Source organism: Eschrichtius robustus, chromosome 15 (assembly GCF_028021215.1).
Source record: "Eschrichtius robustus isolate mEscRob2 chromosome 15, mEscRob2.pri, whole genome shotgun sequence".
Lineage (NCBI taxonomy): Eukaryota > Metazoa > Chordata > Mammalia > Artiodactyla > Eschrichtiidae > Eschrichtius > Eschrichtius robustus.
The window spans coordinates 36,347,329-36,367,406 of NC_090838.1; the positions used below are offsets into that span (position 1 = coordinate 36,347,329).

The 20,078-nt window shown below is 50.4% G+C and overlaps 1 protein-coding gene across 1 annotated transcript; it reads left to right on the forward strand.

Annotated features, from left to right (window-relative positions):
• Window positions 1–115: 115 nt before the first annotated feature.
• ABCG8 (ATP binding cassette subfamily G member 8) lies at window positions 116–17,586 on the forward strand. Its single transcript, XM_068564583.1, has 13 exons — window positions 116–178; window positions 4,584–4,685; window positions 6,284–6,434; window positions 9,762–10,000; window positions 10,466–10,598; window positions 10,689–10,958; window positions 13,215–13,377; window positions 13,466–13,549; window positions 14,432–14,631; window positions 15,058–15,134; window positions 15,803–16,070; window positions 17,058–17,185; window positions 17,271–17,586. The coding sequence occupies exons 1-13, from the start codon at window positions 116–118 to the stop codon at window positions 17,406–17,408; spliced, it is 2,016 nt and encodes a 671-aa protein (XP_068420684.1). The 3' UTR covers window positions 17,409–17,586.
• The last annotated feature ends 2,492 nt before the right edge of the window (window positions 17,587–20,078 follow it).

Here is a 20,078-nt window from a genome sequence, read left to right on the forward strand (position 1 = left end):
CTGGGAGCCAGACCAGAGGTTGCCTGGCTCTGGGAGACAGAGAACGTTGGCCCTGGCCGGCAGTGGTGAAGTCCAAAGGAAGCTGCAGAGACGGGCGCAGACGCCACTGGGCCCCATGGCTGAGGAGACCCCACAGGAGACAGGGCTGGGGGACAGGGCTGCTCCCCAGGATGACTCGGTGAGTGATGGGCGGTCACCACAGTGCTGGAGGGAGGGGGCGCATTGGACCTTTCTCTCCCTCAGGAACTTGCGGTCCTAACTCCCCAGAAGGACCACAAGGAGAGTGAGTATGTGACAGCCGGACGCCACTTCCTGGGCATCAGAGGGCTGAGGGGAGCGGACTCAGGGGCCAGGGGGTGGTGGGGGGCCTCTGAGGTCACTTCCTGTCCTGAGACGTGCTCCTACAGGGAAATGATGTCCTTGTTTGCGACCTGAGCTGATCTGGCTTCTTTCCAAATGAGGCTCCATCACGGAAAGGCGCTCACACCTCCCGGGGACATTGCAGTGTCTCCTCTGTCCATGTGGCTGTCAAGCTCAGAGCCTCAGTGGCAGCAAACTGATGAGACAGGATGGCAGAGGACTCTGTGGGAACATCAGAATTTATGCTCCAAATACAGCAGGCGGTCGTAAGATCCCGCAGAGAGCTGGAAGGAATACCCGACACGAGGGGGCCAAGAGGTACAGGGTCTCTGCCCTCATTTTACATGAGAAATGTTTGCCTGAAAAATGGCCTTTGACTGAAATCAGGATGTGGGTGGGGTTTGAAGCAAGAAGTGAAATCGGAAGACAGAAAGGAAGCAGATGCCCACCCCCCCACCCCCACCTCATGCCACTGTCCCATCTGTCTTCTCTGGCTGTGAGTGGGCTGAGGGGTGGAGACAGAAAGACATGAAGGGCTGAGGGCTCCACACTACAGGAAGGGCCACAGGCCACCTGGACTGGCCTTGAGTGGCTAGGACCTGACTTCTGCCAGGGCCCAGGAACCCACCGCTCCCAGCCAGCTCTGCAGCCACAGCAGGTGACCAGCTGTGCTCTGGGACCACCCCATGGGGCCAACCGCTGCCGGGAAAGGATTCCTAGGAGCCGTGACTGCAGTGCTTGCTCACAGCCTTAACAGGAGACAAAGTCCCCCATGGCTTCGGGGACACTTTCTAGAAAGTCTGACAATTCAGCCACCACCTCTTGGGATGCAAAAACTGCCCGAATCTGACATCCAGGAATGTGTGCAGGCCCTGCCATTTCCAATTGCCTTTTCTCCACTCCCGTTATTCAAGGTGCCAAGCGACAGTTTGCCCTTAACGTTTATGGAGCCTGGAACAAGAGGCTGAGGGCTATGTACCCTATGTCGAGATATTTAAAAGTTATCAGTCAAGTTAAAAGCTATTAAATAAAATAGTTTTTATCCCCTTAGCTTGACATTCCTTCTTCACAACGTGGAAGGCCAGGTGTAAGTTGAAAACTTCTAGGATTTGTGGTTTCCAGCCCGAGCCACAGCCTGTCTCCCTTATCTGCCCACACCCAACGCCACACAGGACCACACACACCCCTACGTGGTCGCCCCATCCTGCCCACCCACATTCCATCCATACCCTCCGCAAACAAATGCCCCTCTGGCCTGGGGTGCCCAGGAGGATAGGCCTGGGACGAAGTTCATGCAGCCCTGGGAGTGGGCTTGTGGCCACCTGCACAGGGCATTCTGCGGTCATGGGTACGCAGAGTGGCAGGTGCCCTCGGCCCACAGGCTCCTCAGTGTGTGGGCAAAAGCCTGGCCTGAGGAGGACAAGAGGGACGCAGGCCTCAGTGTGGAGTCCTCAGCATGACACTGCTTCTCCAGGGCACGGGCTGCTCATCTTAGAGCAAGGAACTCGGGTTCTGCGCTCCCTGAGTTTCCTTCTCCTCTCTGCTTCTGACTCAGGAATTTGATCAGAAGTTAATACAAGGAGAAATTACAATGTAGCCCAGCAGCAGCCGAGCTGGTTACCTACAAATAAACCTGCTTTTGCTTTTTTGGGTGTCACCTGTCAGAAATTCAAGTGATGTTCTGACAGTCATACTGATTAAGATGTCAGCCGAATAGATATTTAAGCATTCGAAAAATACAGAGAGTTTGTCAAAACCTCAGGAAGGCTCTAACAAATCCTTCCTGGGAGCCAAGGAAAATATTTCAAAATGGAACAGAGGTGGTCCCCAGCCTAGCCACGAATTCTCTTCTTCTGAAAGTTGAGTGGTCTACGCAGCTCTGGATGGCACAGGCCCTTGATGGTGGCTGGGGCCCCTGGCTGGCCTGCGCCTGCCGACTTAGCCCAGGGTGAAGGGGGGTTGGAGAAGCCGAGGAGCAGGGAGCATGCACCTCTCTCCTTCCTTTTATCTGTCTTCCCACCTGACACCTCTTTCCCCAGGGCCCCAGCACCCTCCACCTTCTCCAAGCTCCCGCCTGGAGAGTGGAAGCCTCTAGGCTTAAGGTCACCGCCACATATTGTCCAGCCCTCCTTTCTTAGCAGCACCTCCACCTCCAAATCTAACCTGGGGAGATTCTGGCCCAGGTGTTTGTTGCAGAAGCAAATTCTGAGCTAACTCATACCTTATACAATTGACTAATGTTCCTCCTGCAGATATTTACCTTTTAAGAACAAACAAGCAGGATGCATGTTAGCCCAAATGAGTCTCTCAGCAATGGACAGACTTTCTGATGGTTTAACCAAATACAAGAGGAAAACTAGGCAGTGGGAATGCTGGTTGTGGAGGTGGTGACTGAGGGGCAGGGCTGCAGGGCTGACCCGCCGGAATCCAGAACTGCCCATGACCTCCCCACCAGCTTCATTCTCCATCTCTGAGGGTGTGACCCTCTCTCCTCCTCCACCTCCACCTCCAGCTCCTGCAGCTGGGGGTTGGGGTGAGAGTGGAACTCTGGACTTCTCCTCACAGACACACGCTCTCAACTTGAAAACATATTTTGAAATATTTCAGACAAAGCAGTTGAAAGAATGGTGAACTCCCATTCCCATCACAAATTACCAATAGCTTTGAAGCCCATCCACTCCCCCTACCCACCATGGACCCTTCCCTCTTGTAACCCTTCCTATACCCCAAAGACAGTCCTTCTGCTGACTTAGCTGTTGATCTTTCCTATGTTTTTCTATATAATATAGGATCTTTACTGTACTAGTTTAAACATTAAACAAGGTAAGTAGCTATGGTCTGCTGTTTCCACACTCTCCCAGAACTCCGGGGGTTACTCACAGTGAGCCTGCAGCAGACTGTCCCCCGTATTTACTTCCCTCCACTTCCATTGGTCTCAATGTCCTTTTTAAGGACCTTTTACCTCCAACATCGCAGGGATGCTTTGACAAAGACTGCTGGATGTTATTTTCACAGAAGCCACAAGCCATGTTGTTTTCACATAAAGCACACATAAAGCTGTGGAGACAGTGAAAATATAGCCTGATCGGGTGCTCAAGGTCAGCCTGCCTCTACGTCTGGCCTGTCTTGCTCCATCCTCATCACCTGTCTCATCCACTGAAATCTAAGCTTCTCAAAGACTGTCCTTTTCACAGTCACACCCCAAACTCCAAGACTAAAGCATGATGTGGGCCCCCATAAGTATTTGTTGGATGCTTGATTGACTGATTGAAGGAACACATCAGTGGGGGAATGGCAGCTCTGAGGGAAGATCGGAATCAACAGGAACTTGTTATCAACAGGAACTTATTAATGAATGCGTACTTTCCCCTGCACTACTGCAATGGAAGAAAAATTGCATATGTTAAAAAAAAAATAACAGAAATCTTATGACGCAGGTTCTTCCTTGCTTGGGCCTCAGTGATTTAAATGACTGAATTGATAAAACAGAAGGAATTCAGATCTGCAGGTGGTTAATATCATTCGAAGTTATCAGCTGATACCATGAAACATTGATTTGTTTGATGTACATTCAAATAAAGCAGCACTCCAAAAACAGCAACAAGATGGTGATGAGGATGAGATGACAACGATGGTGATGACAGGGACTTCCTCTAAAATCTCCCAACGGCATTTTGAAGAGCTTTGTTGTGAAAAATCCTTACCAAGAGAAGATGCAACTTTTCTAATGGTAGTGTCTTCACAAGTACTGAGCACTAGCTTGTCGACAGCTGTCTTCCTCTCACATGCTGGGTATGGAAAGTCTGTTTGGCATCAGGAGATACTAAGCCAGATGCAGGGAAGAGAAAGTTAAAGGCCAGCCCCCAGCTCAGGCCTTCCCTGAGCACAGAGGCTCACAAAGCTCTCTCCAGTCCAGGGTCTGGGTCTCTTCCACGAGAGACCTGCGTTCAGGTTCCAGCAGCCTGCGGTTGAGCTTCTCTGGGGCCAGAAGCCGTGCTGGAGGGAAGCCCCAAAGCTCTCTCTGCAGGGAAGAGGAGCCCTGCCCCCACGGATGCTCCTGTCTTCTCAGAGCCCTTGGGCTCCTCCTGCAAATCCATCTCTTGTCCACTCGGGATCTCACCCACGCTAGCTCCTGCTCTCACCTCTCTGGGTCTCCTCTCTCTGTTTTCTCCTATGTCCTCCTCCTTCTGAAGGAGCCCCTCACCTGTCATGTCTCCCGGCAGGGCCTCCAGGACAGCGTGTTCTCCTCTGAAAGTGACAACAGCCTGTACTTCACCTACAGTGGCCAGTCCAATACCTTGGAGGTCCGAGATCTCAGCTACCAGGTAGAGGCACACCTGAGTGCAGGTGGGAGGAGCAGGCAGGGAGGGCCAAACAATTCCCCAAGTGGAAGGGAAGGGTGAACCCATCTGGGGGCCCTCTGCCCCTAAGGACAGAGTCCAGACCACAGTGATACCTCACGTTTTGGGTGCAAGCACCACGGAGACTTCCCTCAACTACACATATTGGAGCTAGAGGTTGACAGGCATGAAAAAGAGAATGAGACCTTTGTTAAAACATAAAGCCAACCATGTGAACCCCTGGGAAAAAAATCTCTAAAACTCATTTTTAACTTTATATTTTGAAATAATTTTAGAATTTTGAAAAAGTTGCAAAAATAGTGCAGAGTTCCCATATACACTTTGCCCACCCTCCCCTAATTTTAACATCTTGCTTACCCATAGCACAGTGATCAAAACTAAGAAATTAACCATGATATAATACTATTAACCAAACTACAGACTTTATTCAGATCTCATCAGTTTTATATACATATATATACATATATGTGTGTATATATATATATATATATTTTTTTTTTTTTTTTTTGTAAAATGTACTTCCCTGGAGCTAATAAAATATCAGAGTGCAAGGACTGCTGCCCTTTCAGAGGCTCTCAGGAATCTCCTGGTCAGATTCAAAGACCCCTATTTCCCACGCCTCCCCAGGGCCAGATACCAGGTGGCCCAGGCAGAACATGCTGAGACCTGGGATGGTAAACCTCAGAGGCCCAAGTCTGGCTTCCTGGGGAAGTGAGTTAGAACAAGCTGACAAGCCACACCATAACCTTTCTCTGCTCTGCCACTTACTAGCTGTGTGAACTTGAGCAAGGTACTTCACTGCTGTGAGCCTCATCTGTAAACAGGGTTTATAACAGTACATATGTTATAGTAGGTTTGCAATGAGGACTGAATGATAATGGATATAATAAGCAGATGAATACAATGCCTTGCACACAGTAAATGCTCGGTAAGTTATTAGTAAATTACTATTAAATAAAAACATTGTTTTGCTCCACGTTGTGTTTTTTTAAATTTTTTTATGTTGTGTGTTTTTTTTTTTTTTTTTTTAGGCTGCATTGGGTCTTTCTGGCTGCGTGCGGGCTTTCTCTAGTTGCGGCGAGCGGGGGCTACTCTTTGTTGTGGTGCGCGGGCTTCTCATTGCAGTGGCTTTTCTTGTTGCAGCGTATGGGCTCTAGGCATGCGGGCTTCAGTAGTTGTGGCTTGCAGGCTCTAGAACGCAGGCTCTGTAGTTGTGGCTCACGGGCTTCGCTGCTCCACAGCATGTGGGATCTTCCCAGACCAGGGATCGAACCCATGTCCCCTGCATTGGCAGGTGGATTCTTAACCACTGGGCCACCAAGGAAGTCCCTCCATGTTGTGTATTTATTTCTGTTCTGCTATTACACATGCTTCCCAAGTCTTCTCTTCAGACTTGGAAATGGCAGCTTCAGGTTCTCAGCATGGTGGGGTCCACCTCCATGTTTGATAGAACCTGAGTGGGGGACCCCTCAGGCCTGTTGTGTATCAGCAGGAGGATGTCTCCTGGAGGGAGCTGGACAGAAGTGAAGCTCTCTGAGGAACCTTTTCATGTCTCCCCACAGGCGGACATAGCCTCCCAGGTGCCTTGGTTTAAGCAGCTGTCTCACTTCAGGATGCCCTGGACATCTCACAAGGACTCTTGTGAGCTGGGCATTCAGAATCTGAGCTTCAAAGTGAGGAGTGGACAGATGCTGGCCGTCATAGGGAGCTCAGGTACCAATAAGGGCAAAGAGCGGGGCAATGGGTTCTCTCTCTCCTGGGATGCAGAGTGGTCCCTCAAACAAACAGATGCTCTTCACAGAACCCTTTGCTGACCAGTAGAATAATATAGCAGAGTGATAAGAGCACAAGTTCTGTGTCTGACAGCTGGGTTCAAATCTCAGCTCCTCCATTTACTAGCTCTCAGGCAGTCACTGCCCTTATGAATCATGAGTGGGCCTCTTACAGCTACAGCCAGAGTTTTGGTCCTTCATTAATATCAAGGCAACGCCTTTCCAAGAGCATCATGCAGCTTTGGAATTGAATATTCTTTCCAGGGGACTCCTCCACCACAGGAAGCAGTCATTGATTGCTCCCCCTGAATCAGATTCCTGTTTTGGTCAGTGGGTAGGCACACCCCCTGCTGCAATTCAGATACCCCAAGTCTTAGCTCAACCTCCAACCATCTGCAAAGATCCAGATTTTTGGAGTGCTTCAAAAAGTCACTTCTGCAGGCCAAACTTAAAAGTGTAGAATGCCAGAGCTGGAAGGGGGCTTGGAGAACAGAGTTCATTCCCTTCCACTGTATTCTACCTTTCTTTCTCCTGACCAGCCTGGAAGCATCTTTAGAGGAGGGTTTTCAAATTACCTAGTTCTCAATATTGCTAGAGTATCTTCCTGCCCCATACCACTCCCCCTTCATCTGACATATGAGAAGACCAAAGTTTAGAAAAGAGGAATGATGTCTAAGGACATACATTTAATGTGGAGCAAGAACTAGAACTCTGGTCTCCTGGTTCTCAGATGATGAAACAAATTCAACTGATTGAATTTTAAAGATCTTATTGACTTTATTCAACGAGTCATGAATTGGGCAGCAACCCATCTGGCAGACAGAAAGTAGCACTGGAGAGCTGTACAAAATGAAAGACTTTCATAGACAGAAGGAGGTAGGACAAGGAAGTTATTCTAGCAAAGGGCTGATTGTTTTAGGCAAGGTCACCTTCCTTTGGGGGACAGTAGGGGTCTATCAGTGCTGACCAGGTAATGTCAGATGGGCTGGTTAAAGATTCCACTCCCGGGAGAGATTGAAACTGTAATTAAGTTAGGTATTAAGTCTCAGTCCGGTGGTGTGGGGCTTAGGACAAGTGACTCCATTTGGGGTTTGCTGTTTCTTTCTTTCTTTCTTTCTTTCTTTTTAAACACAGATCAAGGCATTTCTCCCTTACACAGTGTTAGGGGGAGCACTTTATACCTTTCAATTAATACTTTCCAGAAGTAGAGATTACTCAACTTTTTGAACATTTTAGTCTTTAGTCTTCTGATGGGGAAGTTCTGTTTATTGTCTAACCGAAGATCAAATGCAACGATGTGTGCAAAAGCACTTTGTAACTGAAACAACTCCCACAAATCAAGTCCCGCCAACTTCTGGTCCTGCCCCTGCAATTCGGATCTAAACAAGAAAAATGTGGAAACTTCACAGGCCAATTTTGTTTTTGTCTGTAACACCTGGTGGCTTTTCTGGTTATACCTGCTTTTTCTCATGAACTGAGAGTCGAGCGGACACGTGGGCCTTTCTAGGCACTTCCACAAAGCTGAGAGTCATCACTGTTAATCCTGGCCACACACAGCCCTGCAGCTGTTAGCACCCCTGATTTGCAGTTGAAGAAAAGGGAAGTCGGGAGAGGCCAAGCAGGAATCACAATGAGCGTCTCCAGAACTTTCGACTCTAGGCTCAGTGTTGTTTAGCTGCAGGTTTACTTGGCTGAAATTATTTAGATGATTTCTTAGAAAGGTTTACCAATTATACCACCTGTGATCTATATTCCGCTCACCAAAATTATAATAGTAAAATGAAATTAATTAAAACAGCCCCCCAGGCATTTTAGCTTCTTCTACAGAATGAGCAGTAGTGCCAAAGGCGTTTTCCAAAGAATGAATTTACTGATTTGGAGATTCCAGCCATTTTATAAGGGTCTTGCATGCCTGTGGGTGTTTTCTCCTGGTTCGCGGAGGATTTCCCCAAATACACTTGGCAACCTCCCCTGGAAAGGCTGCCCACACCTCCCACGGTTTTGTTTAGGAAATGTAGTTGTCCTGCTCCCTGACTGGGAATCCTAAGGTCCCTATAAATGTTAGCAAAGTCCCCTGTGCTCCCAGAGCCTGGATCCTATGATGTCCAAGGCTGAGCCAGGAGCAGGGCCAGAGATCTCCCCTCTGGTTTCTCTGCTGGCTATTTTGTGCCACCTAAGTTCTCAGATACCTTGAATGAGGTACACCTGGGAGGCAGCGTACAGGTCCCCTTCCACCCTGAGAACCTCCAGTGGGTAAGCAGCAGGATCACTGGGGAGGCCTCTGGAACTCTGTTTATTGCACTGGGGGCAGGGGGCTGCCTGCGGAAGGCCTGGACATGTGGCAAGGAAGCCCTGCTACACTGTGTATTGAAGTTTTCCCGGTTTAAAACTACTTGAAAGATGGGCCCTCCAAAAGGAGTTTGCAATAAGGAAACCAAAACCCCACCTGGGGGAATTGGACTGAGCTATTCCCAGCACCTTTGCAAGAAGGCCTTCTCAGAGCCTGAACCCTATTTGCATTTACAGTTCAAATGGCTGCCAAAGAAAGAGTCTCATGGAATCTCATGGAACCTGATCCAATCTGACACTGACTTCCCCAAATTGATAGCAATCACTATGTCATTCAGAAGTGGATGGTGTTAATTTGCGTGTCATGGATCCTTTTTTTTTTTTTTTAAGAGTGGAAGGTACTACTGAGAAAAACAAGAGTGCAGAGGGTGTAGAGAAATTCAGAACCCATCTGTACACTGTACTGTAGTTTTAAAATCATTTCCACATTTATTACTTCTCTATTTTTCTCCCTTTCTGAAAATAGGTTCCAGTTTTGCATTTTTAAAAGACACCCTATTAATTCTCCAAAATTAGTTCTTCCCACAATGCCAGCTTCTGAGCCAAATGATGTTTGAATGATGAAATGTTGCTGGCATGTTTGCCAGGCAAAAATAGTTAAGCTTCACAGTGCAATTAACACCAGCCTTGCTTGGAGGAGGGGGCATCGCTCCAGGCATAGGCAGTCATGTGGCAACTAGGACTCCAGCCTTCTGTCACGCAGCCACAGCCGACCGGGCCTGAACACCCCGCACCCCCCAGGATGCTCAAGTTGGCTGCCCCAGGCAGGTCTGAGAGCTGTGCCACCTTCCCTAAGGGCTGGTTACATCTGCAAGGACAGAGCGGTCTGGGGTGGCTGGAGAGTGCACGGGCAGCAGTGGCTTCCAGGCTGGCCCCCGCAGAAGCTCCGCTCTCAGGGATACTTCTGGTGGCTTCTCAGGCTGTGGGAGAGCCTCTTTGCTGGATGTGATCACCGGGCGAGGCCACGGCGGCAAGATTAAGTCAGGCCAAATCTGGATCAACGGGCAGCGCAGCACGCCCCAGCTGGTCAGGAAGTGCGTGGCCCACGTGCGCCAGCACGATCAGCTGCTCCCCAACCTGACCGTCCGCGAGACCCTGGCTTTTGTTGCCCAGCTGCGCCTGCCCAGAGACTTCTCCCAGGCCCAGCGCGACAAAAGGGTAACTAACAGACCCCAGTGACCCCCAAGGAGCCAGAACACCCTTCCCCTCCCCGTCCCTCACTCCCTGCCTCAGGGTCCAGCCACAGGTCAAGTCTGAGCAACCCAGCTCACCATCTGTCCATCCGAAAACGTCCACCGTGTGCTCAGCCCTGCCCCTCCATCCCCCGTTTTCCCTTAAAGTCCCATCTTAGCCCCAAATGTGTGATGAATATTCACTTACTTGTTTTCCGGTTCTCCGTGCGGGCAGAAAGCCAGGGCATGGCCACGTTCCCAGTAAGTGGTGCCGTGCTCGGCACGTGGGAGCTGCTCTGGATGTGTGGAAAGAATCAGGGAACAAACGTTGCATCAGGGAAATGAAGGCTGGCGCCGTAAACCCAGGCGTCTTTCCACTGCGGGTCAGCACAGGCCTGGCGGCGAGCAGGCCGGCGCAGCCCTCCTAAACCCGCAGGCCCCTGCCTCCCAGGTGGACGACGTGATCGCGGAGCTGCGTCTGCGGCAATGCGCCAACACGCGCATGGGCAACGCCTACGTGCGGGGCGTGTCCGGGGGCGAGCGGCGCAGAGTCAGCATCGCAGTGCAGCTGCTGTGGAACCCAGGTGAGGCCGGAGGGGCCTGCACCGCCCGCCTGGCTTAATCCGGTCCAGCCGGAGCCCTGCCCCTTAACCAGGCTTCTCTTTGTTGGGAAGGAATCCTCATCCTGGATGAACCCACCGCTGGGCTCGACAGCTTCACGGCCCACAACCTGGTGAAAACCCTGTCCAGGCTGGCCAAAGGCAACAGGCTGGTGCTCATCTCCATCCACCAGCCTCGCTCCGATATCTTCAGGCTGTTTGATTTGGTCCTCCTGATGACGTCTGGCACCACCATCTACTTGGGGGCAGCCCAGCACATGGTCCAGTATTTCACGGCAGCCGGCCACCCCTGTCCCCGCTACAGCAACCCTGCCGACTACTATGGTGAGCCAGCAGGCCAGAGGCAAGGAACAGGGCTCCCCTACACCCCGAACCCCGCCAGGAGAGAAACTCTCAGAAGCTTCAGGAGAACAGGACGGAGGATGGAGACAGGGGGACAGATGGGGTGTATTACAGGCTTCAGTTTGCCAAGCATCAAATGCTAGGAATGGGGGCCTGAAGAAAGCAGCTTCTGACATAGCCACCCTTGTGTGCATGACAGATAAAAACCTTCTGAGAGCTCCAAACCAGAGGAGATATAATCCAACAGAGTTTGGATCAATTTCTGGAACTGTGGTCTTTATTCAGATTCTGTAGGGAAACAGGATATTTGAGGTCGGAAGCCACCAGGAAATCTTAAAGCCGTGCCCTGGTTCCCCCACAAAGGCAGGGGGCCCAGAGGCTCTGGGTGGTGGAGGGGGACCCAGGGCCCAGGCCAGCTCAGGGCTTTTTGGTGGTCTTGGCCAATGAATCTCTAGATATGAAAATTGCAGTCAGCACCAGAGATGCCTTTCTGCTTGGGGTCCTGAGGCCTCAGCATATGGCCCTCAATTCTTGTGGGGACAGTTGCCTTTCCAGATGCCCACCCTGAAAGCAGGTGCCTGGATCCTGAGTGCTGAGGAATGCTATGGCTGCCGGACAGGCTGCGTGGTTGTACCAGGGCTGGGGAAGCAGCAGCTGTGGCTTGTCCCAAACATAGGTCACCTGGAGCTCAGCCTTCCTCCCAGGATGGCCTGGCGTAGCAAGGGCCTCCCCAGTAAACATGATGACAAGGACCAGCTCCTTGAGGGCAGACACTGTGCCCACAGGTGCCAAGCACCAGAGGGTGTCCCTTTGACCCTCACAGCCCTGCCAGGCCACGGTCATCTTTGTCCTTATAGATGAGAAAACTGGAGTCCTTATAGTCAGGTGGCAGAACTGGGCCTCGCACCTCCCAGCCCAGCCCCTCCCAGACTCCAGGCCCTGCTGCCCACGCCTTCCTCCCGGTATCTACCCTCCAACCCTCCCCTAGGAGGACAGGCCACTCTCTCTGGCCCACCAGCCCTTGCCCTCTGCACTCACTGCCACTGTGTGAGCTCACCTAGAGGTCACCCTCCCTCCCTGTGCCCACGTGCCAGCTTGGCTCCCTGCCAGTGTGTCATCCTCTGGCCGGTCCTCCCCAGATAAGGGGGTAGAGGGCACCTGCCAGCCTGGCCATTGGGAACAATATGCTGTAACCCTAGAGAGAAGTTGCCAGAAGTCAGGTGGCCAGATCTGAAAAAAATTTTTTTTCTTTTTCTTAATTTTATATTATTATCATTTTTTGGTGGCGGGGGGAGCTCTTGCCCACAAACCCTGGGGCAGATGGCCCTCACAGATCCGGGCCGCACGGTCTGGCAGAGAATCTGGCGTCTGAAGCTAGGGCCCCGCACACTGAAGAGAACTTTCATGGTTTACAAGGCCTCTCCGAGACGTTATCCTGCCTTGAGATGTGTCATGAAAATGGGAGGAGGGAAGAAGCAGAGAGGTTAAGAGGAACCCCCTGCCCAAGGGAGGGATGGAGGGAGGAGAGGCCTAGGAAGGCCCTGGCTGTGACTGGCGGGTGTGCCCTTCTGGCCTTTCAGGGGCCCCGGGAGAGGAGGGCTGTGGTCTGGGGCTACCAGGTGCTGCCAGCAGGGTGACATGGAGGTGGTGTGGCCCAGCCTTGTTCTCCAGCTGGTCGTGCTGGCTCCCTTCTCCCGGGGCAGTGAGAATTATACTTAATATTTGGCCAGACCCTGGCACCCTCCAGCCAAAACATTCTTCCCTTTTGGGCAGGCTGCTTGGGAAGCCAAAGTGACTAATTCACATTGAGAACTAGAGCTGCCGGGAGCCAGACTGCTCAGCCTCCCCGTGGCCGGCCCGCCTTCTCCCCGTGGTAGGCACACCCGGGAGGCTGAGTCCTCATCACAAGCTTCTTGGACGGCTGGAGTTGGAGCCAGGGCATAACTGTGCTGTGACCTTGGGTTCCAAAAGCCCAAAGCCTCCTTCTCTGTCCTGGGGATGTCCCCATAATAAGCCTGCTTGGTGGGACCAGTGCTAGCGTTCACTGGCCCTTCTCCCGAGGAAGGCTCTCTGTAGACATTGGGGACAGCCCTGGGCATCTCTCGGCCTCTCTCTGCTCTGACCGTCACTTCATGGTCCACTCTCAGAGGGTGGGGAGCATGTCCCGGGGGCCCCGGGGGCTGAGCAGCATCATGGGCTGTGAGCACCTGCGGGGCCCGGGTCGCCCTTTGCTTACAGTGGACTTGACCAGCATCGACAGGCGGAGCAAAGAGCAGGAAGTGGCCACCAGGGAGAAGGCTCAGTCCCTTGCAGCCTTGTTTCAAGAAAGAATACGTGGCTTCGATGACTTTCTGTGGACAGTGGAGTCAAGGGAGCAGGGTGTGGGCACTTACGTGCTGAGGTAAGGCAGCCAGGTGGCCCTGCGTGGAGAGCGCCCTGCAAAAGGTGGCCGCCCCCAAGCCCCCATGACACTCTCTGTCTCCTGACAGCCCGGCTTCCCCGAGGAACACCAACCCCTTACAGACTCCCACTAAGCTGCCTGGCCCCCTACAGCAGTTTGACACGCTGATCCGGTAATTGTCTGCCATTTCATCACACACACACCCACACTCCCCAAAAGTCTTTGTCGTATCATATTAAGCCCTTTGGATCTAAAGTGAATTTGAAGGAGGAATTTGAATTTGAAGAGGCAGAATCATTTGAAAAAAACCAGCACCAGCCCTCCATGTGCTACAGAGCACTCCTCTTACTTTGATTCTTTAAACAAAATCAAAATTTCCTTGATAGCCAGATGCTCATAGAAATCACCCAGAATCACTATGAAAAATTCAGTCGATACAGGAGACCCTCAAGTGGAAAGGGAAGGTTCCCTGATACACCGGCCCTTAGAGAAAACCAGACCTGAGTGTTTGGTGTGAGTCTAAGATGTTTCCACGCACATAACCATTTTAATACATAAATGGGATCATATGTGTTGTTCCATAACCCTCTTCCCCCCCCCCCCCCCCCCACTTAGAATAGCACCTCTGCCTCTCATCTGGTTAGGTCTTCCTCAGGGTTTCCAAATCTAGCCATAATTCATTTACCCATTAAGTCCATATTGATGGTCAGATCACCTTCAGTCATTTGCTATTACAAGTAACTCTATGACAAACATGCTTGTACATACACCTTTACGCTCTTGATTGGTTATTTCCTCAGGATAACTTCTTTAAATAAAATCGCAAGGCGATACATTGGTGATAAAAGTCACAATCCTTGACTGGGTACCTACTGTGAGACAGATGCGTTCATCGATTTTCTCATTTGATACCTCACAGTAACTGTGAGGTGGGCACTGCCCTCCCCATGGTACAGAGGAGAAAAATGAGCCTTACAGAGATTCAAGGACATTGCCAGGGTCACAGTGCTGGTGCCTATTGTCCCCTTGGCACATCTTTATTCTGTTTTTTAAGTCGTCAGATTTCCAACGACTTCCGAGACCTGCCAGCCCTCCTCATCCACGGGGCAGAGGCCTGCTTGATGTCCCTGATCATCGGGTTCCTCTACTATGGCCATGGAGCCGTCAAGCTCTCCTTCATGGACACGGTGGCCCTCTTGTTCATGATCGGAGCTCTCGTCCCTTTCAACGTGATGCTGGATGTCATCGCCAAATGTGAGTGTGGCCTGCTCTCCGTGACCCACACATGCAGCAGCGTCGGCCATGCTATGAGCTGGTCCAGGGCCGGCCTGAGCTCCTCTGAGCTCCTGGAGAAGATGGGTTTGCTGAATAATTTCACCGTGACTGTGAAATAAAAGATGATGGTTGTTTTTCAGGTTCGAACATTAGTATTAGTATGCAAATGAGAACAAATTACCAAGGAGTCTGAGGCATTCCTGTCCTAGCAGGAGTTACACTGACAGCAATGCAGAACTCACAAAATTACAAACATCTAAATTAGGATCTAAAATTGTCTGTTTTTAAAAAAAATACATGACATTGAGGCAATAAAACTGTTTTTAATTGTACTAAGAGAGACTCAGAAACAGAGACACTGTAAATTAATTTCGCTTTTTCATTCTCCTTTTCTCCCCTTTCTAGGTCACTCGGAGAGGGCGTTGCTTTACTATGAACTAGAAGATGGGCTGTACGCTGCGGAGCCATATTTCTTTGCCAAGGTGACTGGTCAGGCCTGAGAGAGAGTGGCCACCCTGGGTGGGAGGAGGAGCAGAAACAGCTGCTCCACATTGTACAGAAGTTACAGGGAAGCGTTTTGCTGAACTGTGGGGCCGTGCATCATCTGTGGTTACAAATGCCACGTAGCTTAGGGGAGTTTCAGAGACTTGATATTGTTTAAACATTTACCACAAGGCCAGGACCATGGACCAGGAATGACGTTTTTCTGGTCATCAGAAACCTAACAAAGAAGAGGTGGGAAACACCTAGCATACTTCACCTCTCCAGTCTCACCATGTCCCTGGGAAGCGGGTCAAGCAGGTGTGACTGTCCTCATTTCAAGGAAGCGGAGGCTTAGAGAGGTTATGTGGCTGTCTCAAGGCCACACAGCTACCAGGTCTGGGCAGGCAGGGTGGGGACTTGAAACCAGGTCTTAGGAGCTCTGAACTGCCCCAGAGGGAGCACATGACATCTGCAGGGGGAAGCCAGCAGTGAGCTCATGCTTGAGAGTCCCACACACCCACGCCCACCAGCCCTCCGTGCTGCAACCCCAATCAAACCACCAGGAGGGAAGGTTGGTGTCACCGGGGGCTGCTGCTTTTGAACATTTAAAGAACAGTAGCAGATGAAGGCATTGGCTCCACATCCTCGCAAGGGCTGTCCTTCGCAGATCCTAGGGGAGCTTCCCGAGCACTGTGTCTATATCATCATATATGGGATGCCTATCTACTGGCTGGCCAACCTGCGCCCGGGCCCCGAGCCCTTCCTGCTGCACTTCCTGCTGGTGTGGCTGGTGGTCTTCTGCTGCAGAACCATGGCCCTGGCCACCGCCGCCCTGTTACCCACCTTCCACATGTCCTCCTTCTTCGGCAACGCTCTCTACAACTCCTTCTACCTCACTGGGGGCTTCATGATAAGCTTGGACAACCTGTGGACAGGTGAGGCCTGCTCCCCTCACCTGGTCAAGCTTTTTGAGGCCTTCTGTGGCTGGATCAGCCTGCTTTCCCCTGGAGATGAGAGCTCATCCCTTAGGTCCAACTCAAAGCTGGCCCTTCTGGGAGCAGATGCCAAGGGAGTGGCTCTACGCAGGGGGAGTGGGACGTGGTGCAGATGGCACCTTCTCATACAGCCCGGCCAACACCCAGGGGCCACCCTTGACTCTCCCTCACCCTCCATGTCACCAGTGAGTCAAGTCAATTCTGCCTCCCATGTCTTTCTGAAATGTCCTCTTGCCTTATCCCCCCACCCTGGCCCCTATCAGCCGATCTTGGGCCACTGTGATAGTCCGGTATCTGTGACCCTGGTTCCTCCATGTCCCTCTCAACCCTCACCCATGCAGCGTGAGCTTCCTAAGGTGCTAATCCAGCCACTGCTTTCCTCGAGTGCTCCTGGGGCTGCTCATTTCCTGCTGCCTCACCCAGCTCTTCTGAAGCCCCCAAGACACTCCATGCTCACACGATGGAGCCTGTGCATCCCTTCTCTATAGGAACTCCACTCCCTATCATCCACAGGCCTTTCCTGTACTGTGCGGTCAGGGTTCGTTCCTTCCTCCTCCTCCCTGAACCATGATGCCTCCGCAGGGTCAGGGTACAGACTCAGTAATCTCTGGTTTGGGGCTGCTGAGTCTCTCCAGTCCGTAAGCTATGTGAAGCTGAGCACATGCTGGACACCTGATGAAATTACTCTCGGGGGTTATTATGGGTCAAACGTGCGGTGATCCTGCAGCCACTAGGTCCCTCTGCCCCAGTCCATGTCCCGAGCTTCCCCTCTGCCCGTTCACCCTTTTGTTCTCACCCCCACCCCTCCTTGCTCCCTCAGGGGACTTGCTGTCCTTGGGTCAGAGCCACCATGGCCACTCTCCAGGCTCACTTCCCAGGGAGCAGATGATTAGACTGTGTGAGTAATGTGACTCTCACCGCCTCCAGTGCCCGCGTGGATTTCCAAGGTGTCCTTCCTCCGATGGTGTTTTGAAGGGCTGATGCAGATCCAGTTTGGTGGGCACACATATCACCTGGCAGCTGGCAACATCACCATCCCTATCCCGGGAGACACGGTAAGGAGCCAAGGCCTTGGACGCTAAAGAGATGGCAGCCGTCTGAGCATGTTCTTAATGAGCTCACTGATGTCTCTGTCCCCAGATCCTCAACGCCATGGGCCTGGGCTCATACCCGCTCTACGCCATCTACCTCTTTGTCATAGGCATCAGTGGTGGCTTCATGGTCCTGTACTATATGTCCTTAAAGTTCATCAAACAGAAGTCAAGTCAGGACTGGTGATTCATGCCCAGACTCCTGCCCGCCGGTGGGGGACTCGAGAAGGCCCTTCCGCTGCACTCCCTCCCAAGGAGCTCCTTCCCAGGCACAAGGAGGACCGTGAGAACACAAAGCTCAGCTACATCCTGTCCACAGTGCTGCAGTGGCACAGGCTGGCCACAGGATGGCAGTAGAATAAAGACAGTCGAAAGATATTTCTGAGCCCCGGCCAGAGCTTGCGATTACTGGGAATGTGAAAACCATACTTGGGGACACCTACAATGTTGCTAATTTATTTCCTTTTGATATGTATTTGCATAGGCAACTAATACAAGACAGGAGCAAATTAGGTATGAATCGAGTAGTTAGGCTATGCGGAAACAACAACATAATAGTTAGTGGAATATTTGGCTTCATCTTCCAGGGTCCTCAAACTCTGTTGAGCCATTCTCAGTACAGAAAAGGACCTAAAACATACCAGCAAGGTGCCATCCCTTCTTTTTGTGTGAGGTAATGGGCTCCAAAAGCCAAACTCAACAATTAAATATTTACTGAGCAATTGCTCCACACCAAGTTCAGGGCAAAACACTTTATTTATGTGGATCACATCATTAATTTCTGTTAAAACAACCCCTTGTGGTGGACAGTATCCTGTTTTATAGATGAAGAAAGAGAGGCACAGAGTAATTGTTTGCTAAGTAAGGTCACACAGGGCTACTATGTGGTGGAGTCATGGGGGGTCAGAAAGGCCTTCGAGGCCTTTAGGAGTTAGTGGGCAGAAGGCAAGTCTGAGCCACTGTGAGGCTTGGAAGCCAAGGAAGGCTCCAGAAGATGAAGAGGTTTATAGACACTGTGTCAGCTCAGCCAGGACTCTTACAGTTGCATCTCACTGGCCCTGGCTGAGTCTCAGAACCAACCTGGAACCTTTCACAGTGGCTCGGTATGGGATGGAGCAGGCCCAGGTCACATGCTTCATGCCTGAGCCTTGAGGACAAGCTGACCCAAAACAGGTGCACAGAAAGCAGGCAGGGAATGATCCACAAAGGAAAACCAGAGTCTGGAACCAAAGGAAGGGGGAAGGTGGATGTTTAAGAGGCAAAGACTGAATGTTCTCCATAGGTTTCCTAGGCCCTTGCTACTTTGAGTGTGGTCACTGGGCCAGCAGCATGGGTGTCGCCTGGGAGCTGGTTAGACTGACAGAATCTCAGGCCCCACCGAGACCCACTGAATCAGAATCTGCGTTTTAAAAAGATCCCCAGGAGATTGGAATGCACATTCAGACTTGAAAAGCAGTGCTAGCACACTTCCCTTATACAATACAACCATCAAACTTGGGATATTCATGTGGTGAAACTGTAACACTGCACACGTGTCACTTTTATATTGCCACCATCCAAAGGGCAGACATCATTCAAGACTCACTTACTTTGGCTATTTTGGCTATTGTGAGTCTTGAATGATGTCTGCCCTTTGGATGGTGGTGATGTAAAAGTAACACATGTGCAGTGTTACAGTGCTAAAGCAATCTTGAAAAAGAAAAACAGAGCTGGAGGAATCAGGCTCCCTGACTTCAAACTATACTACAAAGCTACAATAATCAAGACAGTATGGTACTGGCACAAAAACAGAAATATAGATCAATGGTACAGGATAGAAAGCCCAGAGATAAACCCACACATATATAGTCACCTAATTTATGACAAAGGAGGCAAGAACATACAATGGAAAAAAGACAGCCTCTTCAGTAAGTGGTGCTGGGAAAACTGGACAGCTACATGTAAAAGAATGAAATTAGAACACTCCCTAACACCATACACAAAAATAAACTCCAAATGGATGAAAGACCTAAATGTAAGATCAGAAACTGTAAAACTCTTAGAGTGAAACATAGGAAAAAGACTCTTTGACATAAACCACAGCAAGATCTTTTTTGCCCCACCTCCTAGAGTAATGAAAATAAAAACAAAAATAAACAAATGGGACCTATTGAAACTTAAAATCTTTTGCACAGCAAAGGAAACCATAAATGAGACAAAAAGACAACCCTCAGAATGGGAGAAAATATTTGCAAATGAAACAACAGACAAAGGATTAATCTCCAAAATATACAAACAGCTCATGGAGCTCAATATCAAAAAAACGAACAACCCAGTTAAAAAATGGGCTGAAGACCTAAATAGACATTTCACCAAAGAAGACATACAGATGGCCAAAAGGCACATGAAAAGATGCTCAACATCATGAATTATTAGAGAAATGCAAATCAAAATTACAATGAGGTATCACCTTACACCAGTCAGAATGGCCATTATCAAAAAATCTAGAAACAATAAATGCTGGAGAGGGTGTGGAGAAAAGGGAACCCTTTTGCACTGTTGGTGGGAATGTAAATTGATACAGCCACTATGGAGAACAGTATGGAGGTTCCTTAAAAAACTAAAAATAGAACTACCATATGATCCAACAATCCCACTACTGGGTATATACCCTGAGAAAACCATAATTCAAAAAGAGGCGTGTACCACAATGTTCATTGCAGCACTGTTTACAATAGCCCGACATGGAAGCAACCTTAGTGTCCACCGACAGATGAATGGATAAAGAAGATGTGGCACGTATATACAATGGACTATTACTCAGCCATAAAAAGAAACGAAATTGAGTTATATGTAGGGAGGTGGATGGACCTAGAGT

Excerpts from the sequence above, each read along its gene's own strand:
- ABCG8 (XM_068564583.1), top strand. The coding sequence starts at position 116 with ATGGCTGAGGAGACCCCACAGGAGACAGGGCTGGGGGACAGGGCTGCT. Across the intron at positions 179-4,583 it reads CTGCTCCCCAGGATGACTCG|GGCCTCCAGGACAGCGTGTT; the intron begins GTGAGTGATGGG and ends GTCTCCCGGCAG. Across the intron at positions 15,135-15,802 it reads AGCCATATTTCTTTGCCAAG|ATCCTAGGGGAGCTTCCCGA; the intron begins GTGACTGGTCAG and ends TGTCCTTCGCAG.